Source organism: Rhopilema esculentum, chromosome 17 (assembly GCF_057945365.1).
Source record: "Rhopilema esculentum isolate cy_ngs chromosome 17, ASM5794536v1, whole genome shotgun sequence".
Lineage (NCBI taxonomy): Eukaryota > Metazoa > Cnidaria > Scyphozoa > Rhizostomeae > Rhizostomatidae > Rhopilema > Rhopilema esculentum.
In genome coordinates, this window is record NC_142831.1 from 938,611 (window position 1) to 959,937 (window position 21,327).

General features: G+C 35.4%; 1 protein-coding gene across 1 annotated transcript; it reads right to left on the minus strand.

Annotated features, from left to right (window-relative positions):
• Positions 1–1,725: 1,725 nt before the first annotated feature.
• Positions 1,726–20,554, minus strand: LOC135696354 (nucleolar protein 6). The gene is made up of 26 exons (XM_065215728.2): positions 20,372–20,554; positions 18,632–18,778; positions 17,974–18,090; positions 16,347–16,529; positions 15,741–15,909; positions 14,916–15,062; positions 14,389–14,543; positions 13,708–13,828; positions 12,853–12,914; positions 12,214–12,315; positions 11,512–11,627; positions 11,095–11,272; positions 10,639–10,758; positions 9,918–10,066; positions 9,287–9,551; positions 8,510–8,609; positions 8,183–8,337; positions 7,626–7,792; positions 6,883–7,035; positions 6,410–6,507; positions 5,706–5,830; positions 5,036–5,116; positions 4,212–4,400; positions 3,436–3,537; positions 2,552–2,602; positions 1,726–2,028 (listed from the first exon to the last, which is right to left on the minus strand). The coding sequence occupies exons 1-26, from the start codon at positions 20,474–20,476 to the stop codon at positions 1,924–1,926; spliced, it is 3,462 nt and encodes a 1,153-aa protein (XP_065071800.2). The 5' UTR covers positions 20,477–20,554; the 3' UTR covers positions 1,726–1,923.
• Positions 20,555–21,327: the final 773 nt, after the last annotated feature.

The following is a 21,327-nucleotide window of genomic DNA, read 5'->3' on the forward strand; positions in this document are numbered from 1 at the left end:
TTTTAGGCGTTTTCTTAAATGTTGGTCAAAATGTCTTTTTCTTAACAAGGCATTCAAATTGATATAAATGAATGGGTAGAGTATTTATTCAAAAAAAAACATGGTACTCAGCTTGGAAAATTTAAGAAACTTTTAAGAAAGATTTAGCCTAAAAACAAAAAGCCCCAAGATATAAGTGAATTTTCATGGCTTAGTAAAAGAAAAACAGCTTATTTGCGGGGCAATGATGTTTTTCGACATCTTGGCTCTAGGTTTAAGAAAAACTAGAAAATTTCACGCCTGACTCAAGTTTTCTTAGTTCTAGATAAACTATACTTTTATTATTTTGATAAAATTACTTTGATAAAGTCCTGATTGCAAAATCAGAATATTTACATATAATCTGATAGCGAATATGTGCATCTAGATTCAGAGATTCATCCATGACGCAGTGTCTGTAGTGCATTGACATACCGTTACGATCATTTCGTTGAATTGCAATGACGCTTTGTCTTTTCCATTGCAGGCGGCATATTAAGATTCTTAGTTGCTTTTTGTAGTAAATTTCATTGTCGATAAAATAAAATAAAATAAAATCACTACTACTTTTAGGCAGTCTTATAGTGTAAAAACTTCAAAGTATGATTGACATGGTCATCCAGATTGATTCTTCGACGGTTTTATCCCAAACAGCAACTTCTTATTTGCCAAAACTGCTTTTACATTTTAGCATATACACTTTTTTATAAGAACCAGTAAACTGAAGTTCAGGCCGTTCTTATTTTTTGTTGCAAAAATCCGAGGCTTTATTTGTTCCTAAATTATTAGTGTGTAAGCAGGGAAATTGCTAGCTTTTTCGCTCTTGAGAGATGTTAAGGCCTCCCAAAAAAGCCTAACAAAAGGCCTAACAAAATTAGTAAAAAAACCCCCCTAGATGGCAAAACCCCCTCGTTTTCGAGATGAATCACTGTTCAAAGTACAATTTTAAAAGTAGCTAAGCCTCAGATTGTTCTTAATCTGTCCTTAACCTTTGCCCAGTTTCAAGGCTCGTGTTCTTATAAAACTGTTCTTATCAAAATTGTAATTTTTTCATAAAACCGCACAAACGTGCTTGAATTTTGCTTACGCATAAAAGAGCGTAAATCATCATTTGTTTCGTAAAGATCAGTGTCCAATTTCGGATGTCATAACGCAAAAAAAACTGGAAAATCAATTAATACCCATAAGTGAAAAATCTTCTAAAAAAACAGTAGTCACATATTTGTAAAATACACGTAAAATCATAACCTCTAATTTTTGGCCTAAAACAATGCAAAAAACACACTGGTTGACCCTCAACACAAAATAAAGCCCTGCAGCATACTGACTTTATTTACCTTCATTAACAAAGCCTCACGTTTCTGATGTCAAAGTTCGACGCAGCTAAAAATTACATATAATGAACTTCATTTCACAATACACAATAAGCACAAAATCTTGAGTGTGCTACATAGCCATTTCGGTAATGTTTTTCTTTAAAAAAAACTAAAAATCATTTTTTCAAATGAGAAGCCGTAAGAAACTATTGGTCTGTCTAGAAGAGGTTTTTGCAAAAAAGGTTTAAAAACAGAAGTTAGAACATTCATTATATATGAGTATCTACAAATATATAGGCCGGAAAACATGAATACTTGCGTTCAAAAAGTTGTTTAGGCTGAAAATGCTGGAGTAGATGACTGCTGCAATACACAAAAATTAGCACATGTGAAAACTTGTAAAGAAATTAATTTTGATCATGAATCAACTTCCTTCGATGTCTTGGCATCGTTATCTATACTGTTATCACAAGAATATATTTTCAGGCCCTATATACAACAATGTCATTTCCGACACCTGCATTCAACGTGCTTTGTCTCAGTTTTGTTGACCAGCAGATGGGTATTAGAGAATGAGCAATGCATCCTTTCAGCTGTCTTTAACTTTGACGTTACAAACAATCCCACGACCAATCACGCGAAAGTCATCCAAGATTGCATCTATTTTTGGGACCATATACTGTTTTGTTGAAGGCTAGGATCAGAAAGAATAAAAGTCATGAATCAGAAACATGGGTTTTTTAATTATCTACTGAACAAAGATTGAGGTTTCAAGCCTCTTCATATCCACCCTTTGACGTCTTAGTGAGTCACTGGGCAAAAATTGGGGACCGTTCGGCATGAACGCGTTTGTAGAGACCCGGTAGCTAAATCTTACTATTGTTTACATTTCCCAACGGGAAGTTTAAAAATTGGTTCTCCGAACTGAACAGTCCTACATAACTGAACATCAAGGTGGTGATCTTTAAGAAAGATATGTAGTTTTTATGATGAATGAGTATTAAAGACGGTGACTGTTTGCCTTGTCCTGGCTATGCATTACAAATTCTGAAGCAATACCATCTTATTTACTTTATTTCAGAGGCATCATGATGCCTTATGTGCCAAAAGACTACAGGTTTCTTCACGTAAAAGGATACATTTTGAATTTTGAATTACTAAAAATAGGTTGGCCCTCTCACTAAGGAAATTTAAAAACATTAAAAATATTTTCACACCTTTCCTTCTGGTTGCTGTAATGAGGGCATCCTATATTTAAGCGCAAGTATCTGTAAAAAAAATGAAAATAGATCTGTCAACCTAAAGCAATTACAGTGCAAATAAACTTGACGATAAAAAATAAACCGGCACACAACAGGTACAGCGTTTCATTTTCAGTTTCTTCTGCATTCTGCAGCAATTCAAGGAATTGCCGATACAATTCGAGTTTCACTTTACTTTAAGGAAACACAATGCCACGATAACAACATCTACCGCGGAGGCCATTGCAAAACCTTCAAGGAAATGCCCCGCCCAGGTACAGAAACATAAGATGTAAGCAAAAAATGTACCTATTACTCATAACAAAATAATACGGACCCGCTAAATAGGAGTAAGGAAGTAGGCGAGTCTGCGAAGATTTACGCAATTTTGCAATCAAATTAAACATACGGCCGGCAGCAATGGGAGAATGAAAAGTGTTACAAAAGTCGAGGGGGGGGGGAGAGAGAAGAGATACCCACAAGAGATATTACCTCTGTAGGCAAGGGTACAGAAAAAGGGAGCGAGTAGAAATAGGCATTTTACTACAATAAATTTATTTCCTGTCACGATCTAGAATTTCTCAACAAAGAAAATCCAATGAACATTTTTGAAAGAAGAGGCATTTTGAACAAAAGTTGAGATATTTTTAGAAAAAAACGAGAAATGGTTTTGAAAATACACTTTAAAAAAAACAGCAAAAACCTCACAGGTCACAAATAGCAAGAAGAGGATTACTTCAGATGTAATGTTACGTTACCAATATCAGTATTTAGAAGGCAGCTGAAACAAACAGAATTTTTCAGTATCAGCATGGCCAAAAAAATGACTAACAACGGGGCAATAATAGGTTGACACCCACTTTGAATTCTTGTGGAGTAAATGCATCGGGTTTCCATACAACACCAATTACAGTAGAACCGTGCTGGTCGTAAAAGAACAACGCAATTTCTGAGAATGAGCTCTAGAAAAAAATATTATCATTGTCAGAATCAAATGTGACGTTGTAATGGCTTGAAGCAAAAGACGTAATGGCAGGACAAGCAGAAAAACGAGGCAACTCTGGAAAAGGACTAAAATGATACAACAATGCAAATACTTCAAAACACTGAAGGATTAAAGCTATGACACGTGTAAACCCTGGAAAATATTAACGTAGATTAAAGCATTAAAATTTCTCTCGCTTGATAGGTCCACACAAAGCAGAGCGAATATTCTGCAACACAGGGGTTAGAATGAAGGGCTGATTATAGGACGCTTCGAATAGCAGCTTACAAGGCTGTGCAGGCAATGGCAGCCCTACGGAAGGGGAGAACACTACGACACGTGTCCCAGTTTTCGGCAGGATCGATTCAGTATGTCGTTTAAATTTGACGCGCACATGTTGGGGAAGGGGTAATTTTTGGCAATGTAATTTTCTTGAGGGGATTCTATAACTTCAGAACTGCCTTTACGAAGCCAAAGTTAGTCTTGGGCGTTTCCTATTGGCAAAACTGGCGTGCCTGTTGTTAAAGGGCGTTTTCAATACTAAAAAGGGTATGGCCAAATATTTTTATTTTGTCCCGCCTACAGCCAAGTGGTTGATGCCGCCAACAAAACAGAAGAAAGACCAGTAGAATCAAACTGTCGTTCACTCACCCGTAATTCCTCTAAATAAATCATGGCAGGATCGAAATTGACGACTGGTAGCGCTTTATGTACGACTGTCTTGGGCTTGGGTGGCTTCAACATGACACTCGTGTCCACAGCCTGGTAATGTCTTGGCAACAATTGGGGATCCAATTCAATCAATACATTGTAGTCATCAAGAGGAGGTCGGAATATTTGCTGGAAAAAATAAGCCCAGGGTGAATTGTACTTTTCAATAGTAAGATACAATACTTTCACATCAAATTCAAGGGCTTTAAGATATGATACTGTCATCAGAAATGTCTAGGAAGACAACAGTTGCTGTGAAATTGTTCCTAAAATCTATATAATAGCATATAGGACTTTATCAGGGGGGAGGGTGTTTGGGGTCAAACCTGCATGATACTATTACTGTCATCAGGGATATCTTGGAAGACAACAGTTGCTGTGAAATTGTTTCTACTATCTATATAATGGCTTAAAGGACTTTACCGGGGCGGTGGGAGGGGGTTGGGTCAGGGTCGGGCTCAAACCTGCATTTCATAAAAATATATAAAAGTGTATTGTTTAAAACAAGGAGATGTCTCTAGGGCTAGGATTTAGTTGAAGGTCCCAATCCATATGTTTAGTTTTTATATGAGATCAAACTTTGACTAGTCGTTTAAGATTTGAAAGAGCTTAGCAAAGTAACTCTTTGATGTCTAATTTGAATCTGTTATCCATGAATTTTATCCTAGAAAGCAAAAATAAATATTTATTCAAGTTCAAATTCTTAAAAGTAATGCAAAAGTAGCTTTAAATAACCTCTTCATATAAACAACAAATAAAATTACCTTCAAATTTACTGGGTTCTGCAGTTCGGCATCCATAATTTCTCTGGAAACTTTTGCCAAAGCAACAAGACGAGCCAAAGTCTTGAATAAAAAAGTTCGGATTTCAAATGATTGAAATCTGATTTCGAATATTGAAAATATGGTTCTGTAAGGGGTTTGCTCTTCTCAAAATAAAGACGAACAAAATATTGAGCTATATTTAGGGGCTGAGTAATTATGCAGGTGATTATAATATATGCAGCCAGAGGACAGAAGAGAATTCGTAAAGATCTCAAGTATGTGTGGTGTAAAACTCACTAGTATGAAAAGAAACATAAAAAATTCTATTTTTGTTATTTGTTAAAAAGAATCGATGAATTGGCAATTCATTTTTTAAACATTATTAGAATGCTAGTTCCCATTATTTCTAATGATACATGGTATCCTTCTTATAAATTACTTGATGTCATATAGGCAGAGCTGTACATTCTTTTGGTATATAGAACAGGACTGTTCTAAATTGCTACTCCGAGTTTCATGCTTAATGCGATCATTAGGCAACTGTTATTCTTCTTACATATGGTGATCGAATTAAGAAAACCAGAAACCAAGTGCCTCATAAAAATTGGGGTTATTCCTAAAAATTTTACTTAGATACAAAAGATGAGAAGAGAGATGAAAAACAAAATACCGGATTGGTTATGGAATCCTTAGTCCAAACAGAATTCTCTTTGTCATAAGGTGTGGAGATAAACATTGGGGGTAGCTGTTGTCTTTGCGCCGCAAAATGGTCTCGAATCTCAACATGATCGTCGGCTGTAATACGCAAACATTCGAATATAAAAGGTCTGGGTCACAGGAAAGGGAATTAGATGACGTATCATTTTTTTTCAAAGACGAATAAATATTTCAAGTTAGAAGGATAAACGATCAACTGTTTTTCGCTTGCAATAAACTTCTTAAGACAAACAACGACAAGATAAAAACGTTAAACCTACACAGCAGTACCTGATAAATAAATTTATTACAAGATTTTAAGCAGATATTTCAACAAAAAAGGCATTTGATATCCCCTGATGATACTGGTTCGTTGTGAATTAATTGTCTAAATACCATCAGATTCCCTTTGCAGGGTATGAACACAAATTCGAACCAAAGCTGATTCATTTAGTGATGTTTGAAAAAGGTGAGGCTAACGCTTGGGTTAACAGCAGCACCAAGAGCTGTTTGACATAAATAATTTTGCTATACCGAGAGGTATACTGTCTTGAAATCTGATACGATCAGGGCAGCATTAAATCATTACAAGGTTGCTAATGTGGCCAAAAGCTTAGAATAATTGTAATGAATTAAATATATTGCGAAACTATGATCAAACTGAACATCAATACATACCTGTCATTGTTTCATTCAAATCAACAATTACAGGCTCGCTTTGCCAGTCATGGGTAGAAACAAGCGTCAGAAATCGAAGAAATCCACTCAAGTGACAGCTGGAAAACAACAAACATGGAACTTACAATGCGCGTGAAGTGAAAATAAATTGGCTCCTACGTAACTGGGTTGACACAAGAGCTTGCCTTTAGGCAACATATCACTGATAAAAACACAATTTCATTCGGAATGAAGGTTTACTGATAATGCAAACTCATCGAAAAGAGATTGTAGCTAAATAATCTTTGCAATTTAAAAAAAATTGCTGAATATAAAACATTCCAAAAAAAATTTTAATAACACCTAGCTATAATATTTATTCAAAATCAAACCATTGTAAAAATGACAGTATATTGAGCAATAGTTAGTGGATATTCACGCAACGATTAACAAAATGCCCAAAATAATATCTAGAAAGGGATTTGGTTGAATACCTGGGGGGCTTATGTGGCATCGGCTTGAGAAAGAGAGACGCCACGATCAATTCAACTGCCTCTTCAGTAAGGTAACAGCTGAGCATTTGTGATGACACCCATCTCAACGATAGTCTTGTCGTCATCGCATAAGCACTAAACTTCTGATTTAAGCTGAAATAGAACAGAAAATTGGAATGGAAATAAATTATGATGTGACTGCTGCTTCATGATGGCCTAATCTAAGGGGTATGTTGGCAAAGTAGTCAGCATAATTCCCTTTTCACTATCTAAGATCGTGTCTTATTTCTCCAATCTGTGGTAGTACCACCAAAGGGGCAGGGTGTAGCCTACGGGTTTTCAGTCCTTGTGAGTATTGTTTGAGAATATTTTCCCGAGCTAGTTGAAAAAACGCTATTTTCTTCAAAATCGAAGAGAGAAAAACGATTATCTTATATCACGTATGTGTTTGGTTCTATTACAATGTTGGGGAGGGGGCCTTAGTGGGTATTAGCCAGTGCGGGTATATACAAAGTAAAAACAAAACAAGACGGTCGGATAACACAACTTTGCGGCAGTTCATATAATATTGAACAAGATAAAAAATATCATAAGGAAAACAAATCGAAGTCAGAAACAGAAAAAGCTAGCCTTTCTGCGTAAATAATTCACTGAGAATTCACTGAGGGAGCAAGCTCTACTGCTTCACAATATTATAACATTTTTTTAAGGCAGTCATAGAAACAATTTATTGCAGTTCTGACCTATGTATCATTGTGGTGTGCAATGGCCTTTTCACCATGTTGACATCTAGAGATCGCGCAAGTTTATCATATTCTTTTCTAGATGACACTCCATCTCCCTCCTTTGATTGTTTACATAGCTGTATTTCACGCGGGTAAAAGATTTTGACTCTGAACACAAACCCATTCTGTAAAAGTTAAAAACTCATTCAGTTCTATAACAGAGACATTACATTTCATTCCACAAACATTAAAGATATAAAATAAAATATATTGGCTTGTGTTTAAGGGCAATCGGAATTACTAGGACTACTGCATCTCAGAAAAAAAACTACAATCAAGGGGACCGTGCTATGGTGATCAGGGGGTTTCGCCCCTTTTGTGAATATAGGAGAGTGATCACTTTGAGTTCTGTTTTTGAGATATTTTTGCGAGGGCTCCTATACCTGTTTACATAGAACGACACTCAATGAGGAAAAATAACAACAGTGGGCAGACAGGCACGCTGTTCTCTCCGGATAAGAGATACATACAACTGAGTTAACTCAAGCATTTACACAGAATGCTAAGAACCTTACATGCATGACGTCCACATACTGGCTGTTCGCGTGGGCTGGCAGAGAATAAGCTGAACTCAGAAGTGTTGCAAGCTTTATGTAGAAGGCAGCTTTCACGTATTGTGCTGCTTCAATATCATCCGGCCATTTTCCACTTCCTTCAAACTGCAAAACAACTGTAAAACAAAAGAGTCAGTTTACAGTGAATAATACTTGATTGTTTGTGAAAACATGAAATATTTGTGTAGCTGGTTGCTTCAAAGAGAAGTTTTATTAAGATTACACTACCAGTTATCCAGTGGGATAAAAACTTTTACCTGTTATAAAGAAGACAAGCATATGGCATACCTTCTATTGCAGGAGACCAAAACGTCCTGGAGTCGGTCGAGGGCACAGAAAATGTTGATTTTTGTTTATCTTTTCGAGGTGTTGGCCTAGGTGGAAAGACCTACAAAAGAAATTTAAAAATCGAAGAAGCGAGTTCTGGTGGTTTCTTAAATATGGAAGTAGAATCAAATCGTCTGTCCAAACGCAAATTTGCATGATAAAGCAATCCTGCAAACCATGGGAAATCTTCTGGTAGAAAATGCTCTTCTACAGTGGAAAATATCGCCAGAGATTGTGGCAAGACAGTCTTTGGCTCCAAAAAATGATTGTAGAAAAAGATAAGTCAGGAGATGATCATCAAACCAGGAACGTAAATTAATAATAAATTGAGAAAAATCAGCATATCAACTGTAATGGGAGAATTTTGAATTTTTAAAGGCTAAAGCAGCGCAAAGTTAAACCTGAAGGATAATCTATAGGTAAAAAAATCGTGTATTTCAACAAATTATGACTTACGAATGTTGCCATATCCATCATTTTTAAGAAAGGATGTGTTCATAATTTCCATTTACACGATATAGGGTTTTATTGTCTGACTCAATATCTTATCGAAGCCTAACTGAACAACAAATTTGAGAAAAAATTCATGACCAAAGAAGGCCTGTGATTACCAGGGGAAACAGAACGGTAAACGCAACCTAAATCCTAAAAACTCATTACTTTCAAACTCTTCCAAAATAATTTTCAAATTTATAATGCTCAATAAAATATGTGAAATCTTCAAAGCAAGTCTGATACCTCGGTTAACCTTGAGGGAGGCCGCGCTCCTTGGATGGAGTTGACATCTAATGGGAGGTCTTTCAGGTTTCTTATCATTTTACTCAGTTCATCGAGAGCATACAAAACTTTTAACGATTCTTCTTCGCCTGTAGACGTCAAATAATGTTTTGCTTCTTGCTTGCCCTTGGGAGTCTCCTCGTCATCGATGACATAATTTGGTCGCACAAGCGAGTCTAGCTGATCTGCGAAGTACTCAATTGCTAATGGAGGAATCTTGAAGAACCTAGGATTGACCAGTAGAAAAGAAACGGTGCTAAAACTAGATAAATCTGAACACTTTTGCAAGATGAATTTGCGAAAAATTGAAGCACAAACAAGAGATCAAAATTGATAAAATCGATGTGGTAAAGTAAGGTAAAGATTGTACTAGCTACGTACACAACTTAAATCCAAATAACAAGGAAGCAATGAAATCAATAATTATACTTCATAACGCCTTACATTCGCAAAACAGCCCACCCCCACCCCCACCCCCTCCCCTTTCATTTACTAGTAAGAATGACAAAAATTGTCAAAGTTTACCACCTGCTAAAGTGACCTTCGCAGGATGAATTTTGGGAAAAAATAAATCAAGAGGTCAGTTGCCTACCTTTGAAGTAAGAACTCCACAATTTGTTTACAAACCAGCCTCTTTTCGGCCTTGTTTGAAGCCTCCCAAAGAACAGCCTCGTTTATGCTACCATCCTTGAATCTACGCAAATCTGATTTTGCGCCCCAAAAAGTGCGAAATTCTTTAGCCTATGAACAAAAATACCTCGAATCAAATAAAATACTTGAAAACAGGAAAATCATAATATAAAATTTCAACCATTGCGCAATAATTTGAAAAGGGACCAAGGGAGCAGAATAACCTCAGTAAGCATGCTTACGGAAGAAATTAGAGATATTTTATATCTAACAAAATTTGTAACCGAGTTAGAAAAAAAGCTAAAAATTTAGGAGGACAATAAATTTGTTGGTCTCATCAGAAACAACATACACAGAAACTTCAGCCATGTTCTTCGTCAACAATTTTTGAACATAAATTTGCGCTGAAAGAATACAAGAATTCAAACCATTCTCGAGAATGACTTTCGGACTGAAAAATCTGAATGTAGAAACAAATTTCGGACGAAAACAATACAACACAACACAGCTTTAACATAAGATAATACGAGACAATAATGACTAACGGAGTGTTTATTTGATTATTTCTTTATTTGTCGTCTTTTCATTTCAATTTTATTCTAGCTTCTAAAATAAACTAAATTGGATATTTAATATTTTTCGAGGTTAATAAAATACAAATTCTTAGTGCAAACTACAAATACCTTAGGGTCATCTGCTGGAGGTCCGATATCAATAATATTTTCGGCGTGGTCAGGATCAATCAAAAACCCGATGGTGGCGTCAGTTATGGACGACTGCGGAGGCGCAACATCAACTGTCCACTTAAAAAAGAAACGAAGTTGCAATCAAATAAAGATATGGGTTGAGAATGAATAAGAAATCTGCGTCGGTCCATGCCTGTATGCAATATAGGAAAAAAATTCAAAATGTGGAAGGTATGAACTTCATCAAAAAGCCGTGTGCAGCAAAAAAATCACGAAGCCCGGAAAGAAAGGAAATATTAGGCATCATGTTAAAGTTTTTCTCGTCTTTACGATAAAACACTTCGCTAAAGGTTAGTCTGACTTCTTAGTGAGCATGCTCGAGAATTCATTATCTTTTACTAATCTCAAGGTCTTTTACTACTTGATGTTACAAGCATTATGTAACAAGCCTACCTCCTGAGCACATTGCTGTTTAATCTGCAAATCCTGAATCTTGTTGCCAAGCCCTTGTTCAAGCTTTGGTACGATGCTTGCAAGCACTACGGGCAGCCAGTCACCACCAGAGTCAACTAATTGTGCTTTTAGGCTTTCCTTTTTTGCTAAACCTTTAAGAGCATTGGCATCTATAAATCTACGATTAAAAAACATTCTTGATTATCATCAATATCAGCTTTTGGTTTTACCAAACAAACACTTGTTTTCAATATATTTTTGACAGTTTTGAGAAGAACATGCCAATTTATCGTTGCACGTTTTAAAAAATCTAACCTCATCGAGCAATATACTTAACAGCTGGGTTTCTGAGTGTCTTTGATAACAAAGCTAAATAATTTTGTGAAAAAACACGTGATATCTATTGAAGAAACCAACCTGAACCAATGATCATAGAATTCTTCAAATTTTGTGGGCTTCATAAACAGTGAATCGAAATTGTTGACAACTCTGTCCTGCAAGGCCTCGATCGCAAGTTTTGCATGAAGTTGCAGCTGCAGAAAATGTTGCAGAAATGTAAATAAAAACAAGATAATTTTTAAACGAGGTAACGAAGAACCTACTAAGTATATACCGAGTGGCTTGATTGCTCTTGCGTGCAAAATTCTTCAATCATTAAGGAGCAAATTAATAAGTAACAGAAATACAATTGAATTGTTTATTTCCTGGTATTTGGTTAAAACTGAAAAGTGGCTAACGAATTTCTTCAGAACACTTTTATCTGGATCGTTCTAATAATGAGCTATGCGTCATTAGGAATGAATTCATGTCTGATAGAGTGTGGAACAGCATAAAACTACAATTCATCAAAAAAGCAAAAAAAAATAAAAATGCTGAACTTTTTCACTGTGATTATTAATTTTTTGCGTGGAATATTTTAGATCAGAAATTTACCATTGCAAAAGAAGACAAAATAGATATAACTGATGCGTACTTTGCCTATAAGAGTAAACGATAAACAACAATGAATTCAGCCAAAAAACCAGGCTCTGGTTTTTACACTAACAAATAAAATGTTCCAGCAAATTTACAAAATAATAGTATCATTGCTCTTAATATGGAAATTCGAGTTTTACTTACAAGGCGGAAAGTTGACTTTCTCATATTGGAGCACAAATTCAGGTACCCAGAGGGATCGACAAAGACGACATCGTACACAGAATGAAATTCTGTCAAATCTGGCTGCAATAACGATGGATAAGCAAAATACCAAAAATTAATGCGTGAAAGCAAGCTTTATCGTCATAATAGATCATAGCAGTCAATCAATGAGATGCAGTGGCCCTTTTCAAGGTCACCATTTTATCACAACAATTATCACTAGACGCCTCTACCTAGCAGAACTGTAATGATCTCTGATTGACATCGATTAAGAATTCTAATAAACTTCAATTGGTACCAAATATCAAACACGTAAACCAAAAAACTTTGAAAGTGCTCAGCTAGTGGCTGAAATCTTCAATGCCGTTTGACTCTGCTAATTTGTTAGAAAATCACAGACTAGAGAAATGTTAAAAGGCATAACAAATACATACAAATAAATAAAGGTGCAAACTATACACAAATAAGCTGATCTTGAGAGATATTTTGTGATAATCCATGTGGGTCTTGAAGTCTTCCATCTGCTCCAACATGGGGATGCCCTTATTCAAGAAGTTACTCTACCTCTGCACAACGTTAAAGATACAGGGAGGCTAATAGCAAGAAAAAGAAACGTACCAGAGAATTGTTGTCGTCATTTTCTGCCAACGAGATTCCTTTGGTTGCCCAATCACATGTAGCTACAACGAGATCAGTAATAGATTGCTGGGTTCCAACTAGAAAATTGCTTACATGACACTTAGAAAAAACACGTTTAAGCTTTACTAAATTTACTGATTAAATCTGGGAGTGTAAAAGAAAGTATCATGGGAAATTCCTCGCTACATGTAATATTAGTTTAGCAAATTATAAATAAAAGGCTACCACTGTTATTGCAATGGTTTTCAATCATTACTATATCATACAACCAGACAGGGCCTAAAACAACAGTGAAAAATGAATAAATACTGTCAAACTGTATTGACCAAGAGGAGCATAAAGTTGAGTTAAAGGCAGTTTGTCCCCCATTGTTGTCAGAATCTCTTTTCATTGCCACGATATTCATGCATCGTTGGTTTAATGTACAAATAACCAATCAGAATAAACAACCACGTACACTCCCTGAGCGAGTTGCTGTGAATTGTGTTCTGGTGTCAAACTTCTAAGTCAATTTCGATGATATAAAGATAATGAATTTTTTGTTGTTTTCACCCACAAAAAGTATTGTTGGATACTAAATAGGCAGAGGAAGACCCTCTTGTAAGGTGAGGCCTTTAACTTAGTATTAGCCAATCACGGGGAGGACAGACTGCCTTTAAATACGGATACGGTTTCATGATCGATAAAAGTGAAATCATTCTGAAAAACCAACAAAGAAGTACGTGTAGCACAATAAACAGCGAAGAACAGCAAAAATACAGTGAACATAACAATGAATAAGCGAAATTTCTGCACGGCAGTGAATTTCTGTTGTCTAAAAGAATAACGCCTTACCAAGGTATTGCAAAGCAACTCTGATTATTTGCAATGCACTCATATGAGGGGATATTTTTTTCTTTTGCAGCAAATAAGACAGCAGCATTGACATTTGAAATCCATTAAAGCAACTTTCTCCCTGCAAAATAAAGCCCAACGTAAAATCTAAATATTAGATATTAACAAAATGAGCATTGATTTTGAGATTGAAAAGATCTGTAAATTTTTTAGACTTGTGTATTGAAGATTTAAGACAAGGTCAGTCAATGGTAACACTTGACATATCATCGTTTAATTCCTTGCTTTCATAATTCAGCAGCATCTCCACCTGAAAACTACTCATTAACTGAATATCATAGCCTGTCCAGGAAATTCTTTCCACAACTTTCCCGTTTCTTGCTATACCAATTCTGGTATATACATAAAATAGGATGGTTCAGTTGAGGCGCTGACTACAGCCCCAAGGGTCCGTGGTTCGAGTCCCTGGCATGACCAAACTTTCACCCAGAGTGGGGAGAGTCACCAGCTCTCTTTAATTGCAGGCGTAGGAATCACGAGGTGTGGTCACATCGAGAGGAAGGACCAGGACACTGCTCGATAAGCATAGCTTCTCGGTGTCTTTAAAACTACCTTCGGATGCTCGGTAGAAACAAATACAAATAGATAAACTGACGAGTATACAAAAACAACATCTCATACCTCAATAAGATCCCGCTGTTTGAGCCAAACCTTTAGCAACGGGATAGCGTCTTTTAAGCCCTCACAACTGGCAGTTGCCTCGTAGAGTGTTGTCAAGTGATTCTCGTAGAGCATGTCACAAAGTACACTTGCATTGTATTTTGGAGTTGGAAATCCTGCAACCGAGAGAAGACAAAATGAAGAACTGCTGTTTCACGATTAACTAAGTGAAGAAGAAAATGCTTTTCATTTTTATAATACTGTTAGTCATCACTTAACCTTGCAAGAATATATTTTGAACCCTGAAAACCACTAATGGATACACGAGTGACACCGCCATAAAAAACTAGTGCATTTGAATAAAAAAAGACTCACAATTTTTTTTACAAATTTCGATTATCTAAAAGAGCTAACAGAGAGTATGTTTAGGGTCTCGAAATTTGAAAGTTTTTGAAACCATGTCCTTAAAAACGGGATAGTAACACAGTTGTGTCAGGATGGTTGAGGAGGCATTTCACGGAATAAAATCGATTATGAGCAAAAATTACCAAAATCAGCATTGGGGTCTTCAAGAGTCTTTCCATTGTACCAACTTAACCGGACATTGTTCTTCAGAGGGGCAAATCTGGATAGCTTGAACATATTTTCTGGCAGCATCGGGTGAATTTTTATGGTATATTTTTTCCCAGCTTTTCCTGAAGAAATCAAAAATAAATCCATGTAATTTTAAAATGCCAATTACTTCTTAGCATGCCTTAAGATAAATCTTTATACAATGCGACGTTTTCTACAAAATATTAAAAAACATTCTGTATATATGTGATGTTCTACGTTTAGTACTACAATGATTTTGAGTATTTTTTGTAAGTTAGAATTTACATATCATCTTTAGAAAAACCTTGCATCAAAAACATTTGGTAACCCACAAAAACTGTTTAGAGCAATGTCAAGGATTTAGCCAGCAGGGTGTTTGGTGTATTGCACATTTTGCATCTGATATGACAGCAAACTTTGCATGTTTGTTTGCAAAATAGGGTTTTTCAAAAACACTATTTAACATTTAAAAACATCATATGATAGAATGATGCTTATTAGCCGCCTCAAATGCTCATGGGTGTAAATTAAAAGCATATTACTGCAGAAAAGTCTGCCCTTTGCATGTCCTTGTATTTTGATTCCAGATAACTATTAAAAATTGTTGAATACAAGATTCCTAAAAGCCTCAGAAAGCAAATGCCAACATATCAATGTCTCATGGCGTTTTCTATTCAAAACCAATGACCCACCAAAATATGTTGCTTGTTACTGCATTTTTCCATATTCATGACTTAAAACATTACGTGCAGTAAGAGAACTATTTGACTGATACAAACCTGCTGGTTTTAAACAAAGAACTGGTCTGAAAGGTTGATTTTGTATCCTGCTGTATGAAATGGTAGCAACCTCACTCCATTTCTGAAGATGGGAAGCAAGAAAGGCCAAGTACATTGCTCTCTTGGTATGGTAACGGAAATTCAAGTTATCTTTGGCTTGCATTGATTCCTAGAGAAGCACAAAAAATGATCAATATTTAGGTAGATTCCAACAGTTGAAAAATATTTAGTACTGCATAGAAAAATGGAAGCTATGCCATGGAGGCCATCATGAAAAACCAAATAAGGCCTGTTTAAATGAATGTACCAGATCAAAATCACTAAATAGGTGGTCTGTTAGGTCTTGGAATGATAATAACGATACACAGTTAGCAAAAAATGCAAGTTAATGAAAAACAATAAAATATAAAGAGAGACTGACTCCCATTATGAAACATGACAAAACTTTAAACCGATAAAGCTCCCTGGCAAACATGGTCCTTGAAAGAAATTATGAAAAAATGGAAGAACTTTTCAAAACTACTGGAAAAATAAAAAGCACATATATCAATTACAAGCTTTGCTGTCCCTCTGGAGACAAAAAGCCAATGCCAACGTAAGTCATACCTCAGGCATTCCCACACCAATGTCAATTGCATAATTTGGCTTTGTTGCAGTTTTCAGCAAATAACTTCCAATTACTTTAATACAAGAAGGTTTCCCAAATTGAATTTTTCCTTTTGTGATTTTTGAAGGTAACTCTGGTATAGGAACTTTGATATTTTCATGCATCCAGGAATGATCAGATATCTACAAAAACGTAAACAGAGCTGATTAACAATCTTCAAGAAATATAACATAATATAACCTTTTTTGATAACTGCAAAGTGACAATTTCCCTAATTATCTAATTGCACCTTTTTTACACCTTGAATTATCTCTTCGTCTATGGTATCCTAATTGCTTTCGGTACCATGGTATCCTAATTGCTTTCAAAATTTATTTTCTTTGAATTCAACTATTTATTGACACTATAGAAGACAATCCAATTGTGGGGATGTAATCTTGGCCCACAAAAATAGTCCTCAATTTGATTTGAACTCCATTTGCTATCAGGGGAAAACATGTAGAATGATCTAAATTCCAGTAAAAATAAGAAATTCTCCATCTAAATTTCCATATAAAAAAATCTGAAAAATTGCCTTAAAAAGTTTTTTGTAATAATTCACTAAAAAGTCTTTTGTTAGGCCCTGTCAAGCCCCTGCTTTGGGTTTACTAAAACTTGCTCTGAACCAAGGGATTGTGCCTCTCGTTTGTTTCAAACTACTTGGGGAGTTTCTCCATTAAGAAATTCTGGTATGTGCAAATTAAACAGAACTTTTGCTGCTAATATTCCAGTTATCATTTACACACAGTTTGTTAAACTTATCATTTGCTTCTAATCTATCATATTTAGATTTTCATTCATTGTTTGTTAAATTTTTATTCATACTTAGATTAGCAAGTATGTCTTGAATTAAAAAAAAACAATAAAATGAAATGAAAATGAAATCTCTTGGGCTCCCTTGTCCAGCAGGTTGTTGTGCTTCTTATACATGAAAGAAGACTTTATCAAACAAAATCTAAACAACAAATTTATTGACCAGCTCCTATAGGTTTTGTCTGCTAAAAATAGATCTAGTTAGAGGGAAACTTAATTATATTTATACATCCTTTAGGTAAGGGTTAGATTTATATACTGTATTTCCTCTTATGACACTCGCCACTTTCTATTGAATGCTGCATCCAACATTTGATTTTGTAAAAAATGCTGATGCACTCTTTGGAGGAAATACAGTATGCTTTAGCTAAGTCTAAATGTTTATCAGGGTGGACAATGCAGTCTCCCATGCAGCCAGGATGACCATTTTTATCTGCTTGAGACCACTTATCATTACACATGGTAACTGGTAACCAAATTTCTAAACTGGCATTGTCCAACCCTGTTGTCAGAGTTCCATTTTGAGAGACCACAGGCCAAATGCAGGAGACCATTGACAGAGCTGCTGGTCTTCTACCGGCATTGTCCACCCCTGCATAATAACCTGTAACCTGTAAGCTTCCTTGAATTCAATTTTGGTTTTGTCTTCAAATCAAGACAAATTGACATATTACTAAGAATTATTTGCTGTTCTGCTGTTCAGTTTAAATTTTTGGAAAACATACCATCAAAGATTAGGGTTTGGCTACATACTACAACTGAGTGCATACTTACATCAAATTTTTCAGTTGAATCCAGATTATTCAAATATTTATGTAGTAAACGAAGAAATTCTTCAACAGAGGAACTCTTTTTGTCAGTCATCTTAACCTCTTCAAGTAGATAGGATATCTAAAAAAGATAACTTACAGTAGCATCTACATCTGCATCTATGGAGATTATAAATCAAGCCCAAACAGGACTGTTTCACCATTCACAAGGGTTAGCTGATATTTATGTACAATTGCCATAGACAGTAATATGCTGAAAGCCATAATGGCAACCAGTTCCCCATAAGTGGCAGAACCTGGTTCATCCTTTCATGTGGCAGTATTGGGACTGATGTACATGATAAAGAAAAAACCTCTTTTGTGTAGATAGAAAGGGTTTGTTTTCACTTTTTTTTATTAGGCAAACAACACTGATTGGGCAACCTTACCATTCACCTGCTCAAGTTTTTTGGGTACTTAATATATTTCCTGGTCTAGAACATTCAATCAATATTCTGAGATTTTACATTATGTAGGGTGTTAGACAAAAAGTTTTGGCATGTCATAAAATATGTGACCCTTTAAAATGGATGATTTTCTTTCGATGGCTGCAGATTTATCATTCAGTGCAAAGCATTATAAAATATTTCAAACATATATTGAAAAAGACAAAAGATAGATACCTGCATTCTGAATATATTATTTTTGTAAAGATCTTCAGTCTCTCTTAGGTCATTTAATTCATCACTAGTTGGTGGTCGATACAAACTGTGTTGGAATCTCTCTCTTTCCTCTTTGCTTGTAACTAGTTTTTCTTCAGATTTCAGTTTCTGATAAACATAAAATTATAATTGTTAATCAACTAAAGTTACTTTGCTTTGTATAAGATATGTGATGCTTATATAAATATAGTGACCTACCAAGTCTGAGGCATTTTGTGTGAAACTTGCACATTTATGAGTCAAGAAACAGTAAAAAGGACAACAGAAGCTATAGACTTAAATTAAAGATTTACATTTGCGTGGATTATCAGACATTTTTAAGCTCAAACTCTTAACCTGGTTGTCTATGAATCAACAAAACTCCTAACACCACCCTATTTCTCATTTAGTTCAGCAAGGCATAACTATATAACACATCAATCCTACCGTTGTGATCTTTATTTAATTGGCAAAAATACACTTGGATACTGTTTGGGCTCGATTTGATATATGGGGGCCAAGCTATGGAATGAGTAACCAAGGGAGATTAGAAAATTAAAACATCATCTAATTTTTCATTTAGAAAAAAACTTAGAAAAGTACCTTTACAACCTAATGTGAACCTTTTGCGTTTTTTTTGTTTTTTTTTACTCAGATGTGATATCATGAGTTAGAAAAGGGGTGCTTTCTCCTCAATTAGTTTATCTATTGAGAGAGCCCCTCCTTAAGAATTCCTAGATACAAATATCAATTTTCTGTATTCTTTTATAGCAATTTTTTGTCTTCCATCTTTTGTATTCTTGTGATATAATCTTAGTCACTTGTTGCATATTGAATGATGATTGTATGTATTGGAAATTTAAAACTAAATGAAATGAAAAAAATGAAATGACTGAAATAGGTAGAAAACTTGGGAAAAAATATTAAAGTTTTTATATTTTCTGCAAATTAACTTTTGGAAAAAACACTCTCTTTCAATAATCTCCAATCTATGGTCCAGCAATTTCTTGGCAGGATTGATTGTGTATTTCGTATGGTAAAACTGATTCGAAATTCAAGTTTCATTTAGCAAACAGCATGTATATTAAAGATCTACTTACTTCTTTTTATAAGCATAAAGAATAATTAAAAGATTCTAAAAAGAATGTTTGTCAGTATTGCCTAGGACACTGAGATAAACCTGAAATTTAAAATTTCACTAAAATTTTTTGAGAAAACATCAGAGATGGTACCCAATGTACCTTGGGGGAATTGCCCTCCTGGTTTTTGAAGAACTGATTATTCAAAAAGTTTATTAATTTTCAAAGTCTGTAAAAATTGTAATTTTCGGGTGCACCACAAGGGCGACCGGCCTAGATTTCGTCAATGAAAATAATCGGTTATTTGTTAATACTTGGAAGATATAAAGCACACATTTGGAAAGCTGTAAATGGTAAATAAATTTTTTATACGTTGGTTAAAGTTTTTTATTAGCTTTAGTATGAAAAAGTGCACCAAGAAGGCGACGCCACTCTAGTGGAAATTCAGGAATCAGGGGACATTATTGATAGATTGTAATTCTCTATAACAGCAGTTTTACTCGGTGATGCTACTTGGTACATGAACCTTGGTACCAAAATTTAAGAGCTCTTTTAGTCTCCAAATATTAAAATGTCCCTCAAGTTAAATAGTCCAAAGCAAATAAAATTGCACATTCTCTCTTGTGGTTTCACTTTCAATTACCTTTTCTGGGATTGTCCCATTCGAATTGAGGCTTTCATTTTCATCTCCTTTTTCTACAGATTTCCAACCACTTTCATTCTGCTTTCTCTTCGTCATTTTCCCCATTTGAAGAAGCGTTCTTGATAACTGCTAGGTCACCATGTGGATATTTTGACTCATGGCCTACCTTAAGTCTCGGTTTCAGTAAGAGGCAAATTTTTGCCTTGGTTCGCGACATTGGTACCATTTGAATGGAGTGGTTCTTATAGACTTTAGGCCAGGCACGCCGGAGCCGGGGGGAAAGAGGGGCTGTAATCCCCCCACTCTTTGCTGAAGTGTGATATTAATGTCATCATATCGAAGGTAGTGGTGGAAAATTACCATAAAAGCTTGCCAAACTGTCTGGAGTCCTCCTCACCCCAAAATCTAATCTGGCATCCCTGTAGGCGCACAATATTAGAAGGGTCAAAATGCAAGTGCTTCTCAGGCACCGCGGTGTGTTGAGAACAGTGGGGGGAGGCTGAGAAAGTGAGGGGGCTAAAACCAAATAAAAAGTAGTTTGATTTATTTTATTTTGATCCATTGGTAGATTTATTGAATTTTTTGGCAAAAGTGGGGGCTATAGCCCCCTTCTCAATGGTGTTTGACTTCTGACCACAAAGTGTATAAGGTTAATTTCATCTTACACACACTTAGTGGTCAGAAGAAAAGGCCACCGGCAAAGAAACAGTCGATAATAAGGTACTGTATTATTTCATTATTTTCTGCAAAGCCGAGAAGTAGTAAGTATGCATGCATGTTAATTGCACACGGCTGTTTAAGTACCTATGATTAAACTAAATAAACAAATATTGAAACAAATAAGAAACTTGCGTTAGAAAATTATCCAATAAAATCAATAGCTGCAACATTATATCTTGCTTCCATACCTAATCTTATCGATTGAGCCAAAGCTATTTCCTGGTAATAATAATTGA

Excerpts from the sequence above, each read along its gene's own strand:
- LOC135696354 (XM_065215728.2), bottom strand. The coding sequence starts at position 20,476 with ATGGGGAAAATGACGAAGAGAAAGCAGAATGAAAGTGGTTGGAAATCT. Across the intron at positions 8,338-8,509 it reads TTGGTCTCCTGCAATAGAAG|TTGTTTTGCAGTTTGAAGGA; the intron begins GTATGCCATATG and ends TTTGTTTTACAG. Across the intron at positions 2,603-3,435 it reads TTACTCCACAAGAATTCAAA|ATACTTGCGCTTAAATATAG; the intron begins GTGGGTGTCAAC and ends TTTTTTTTACAG.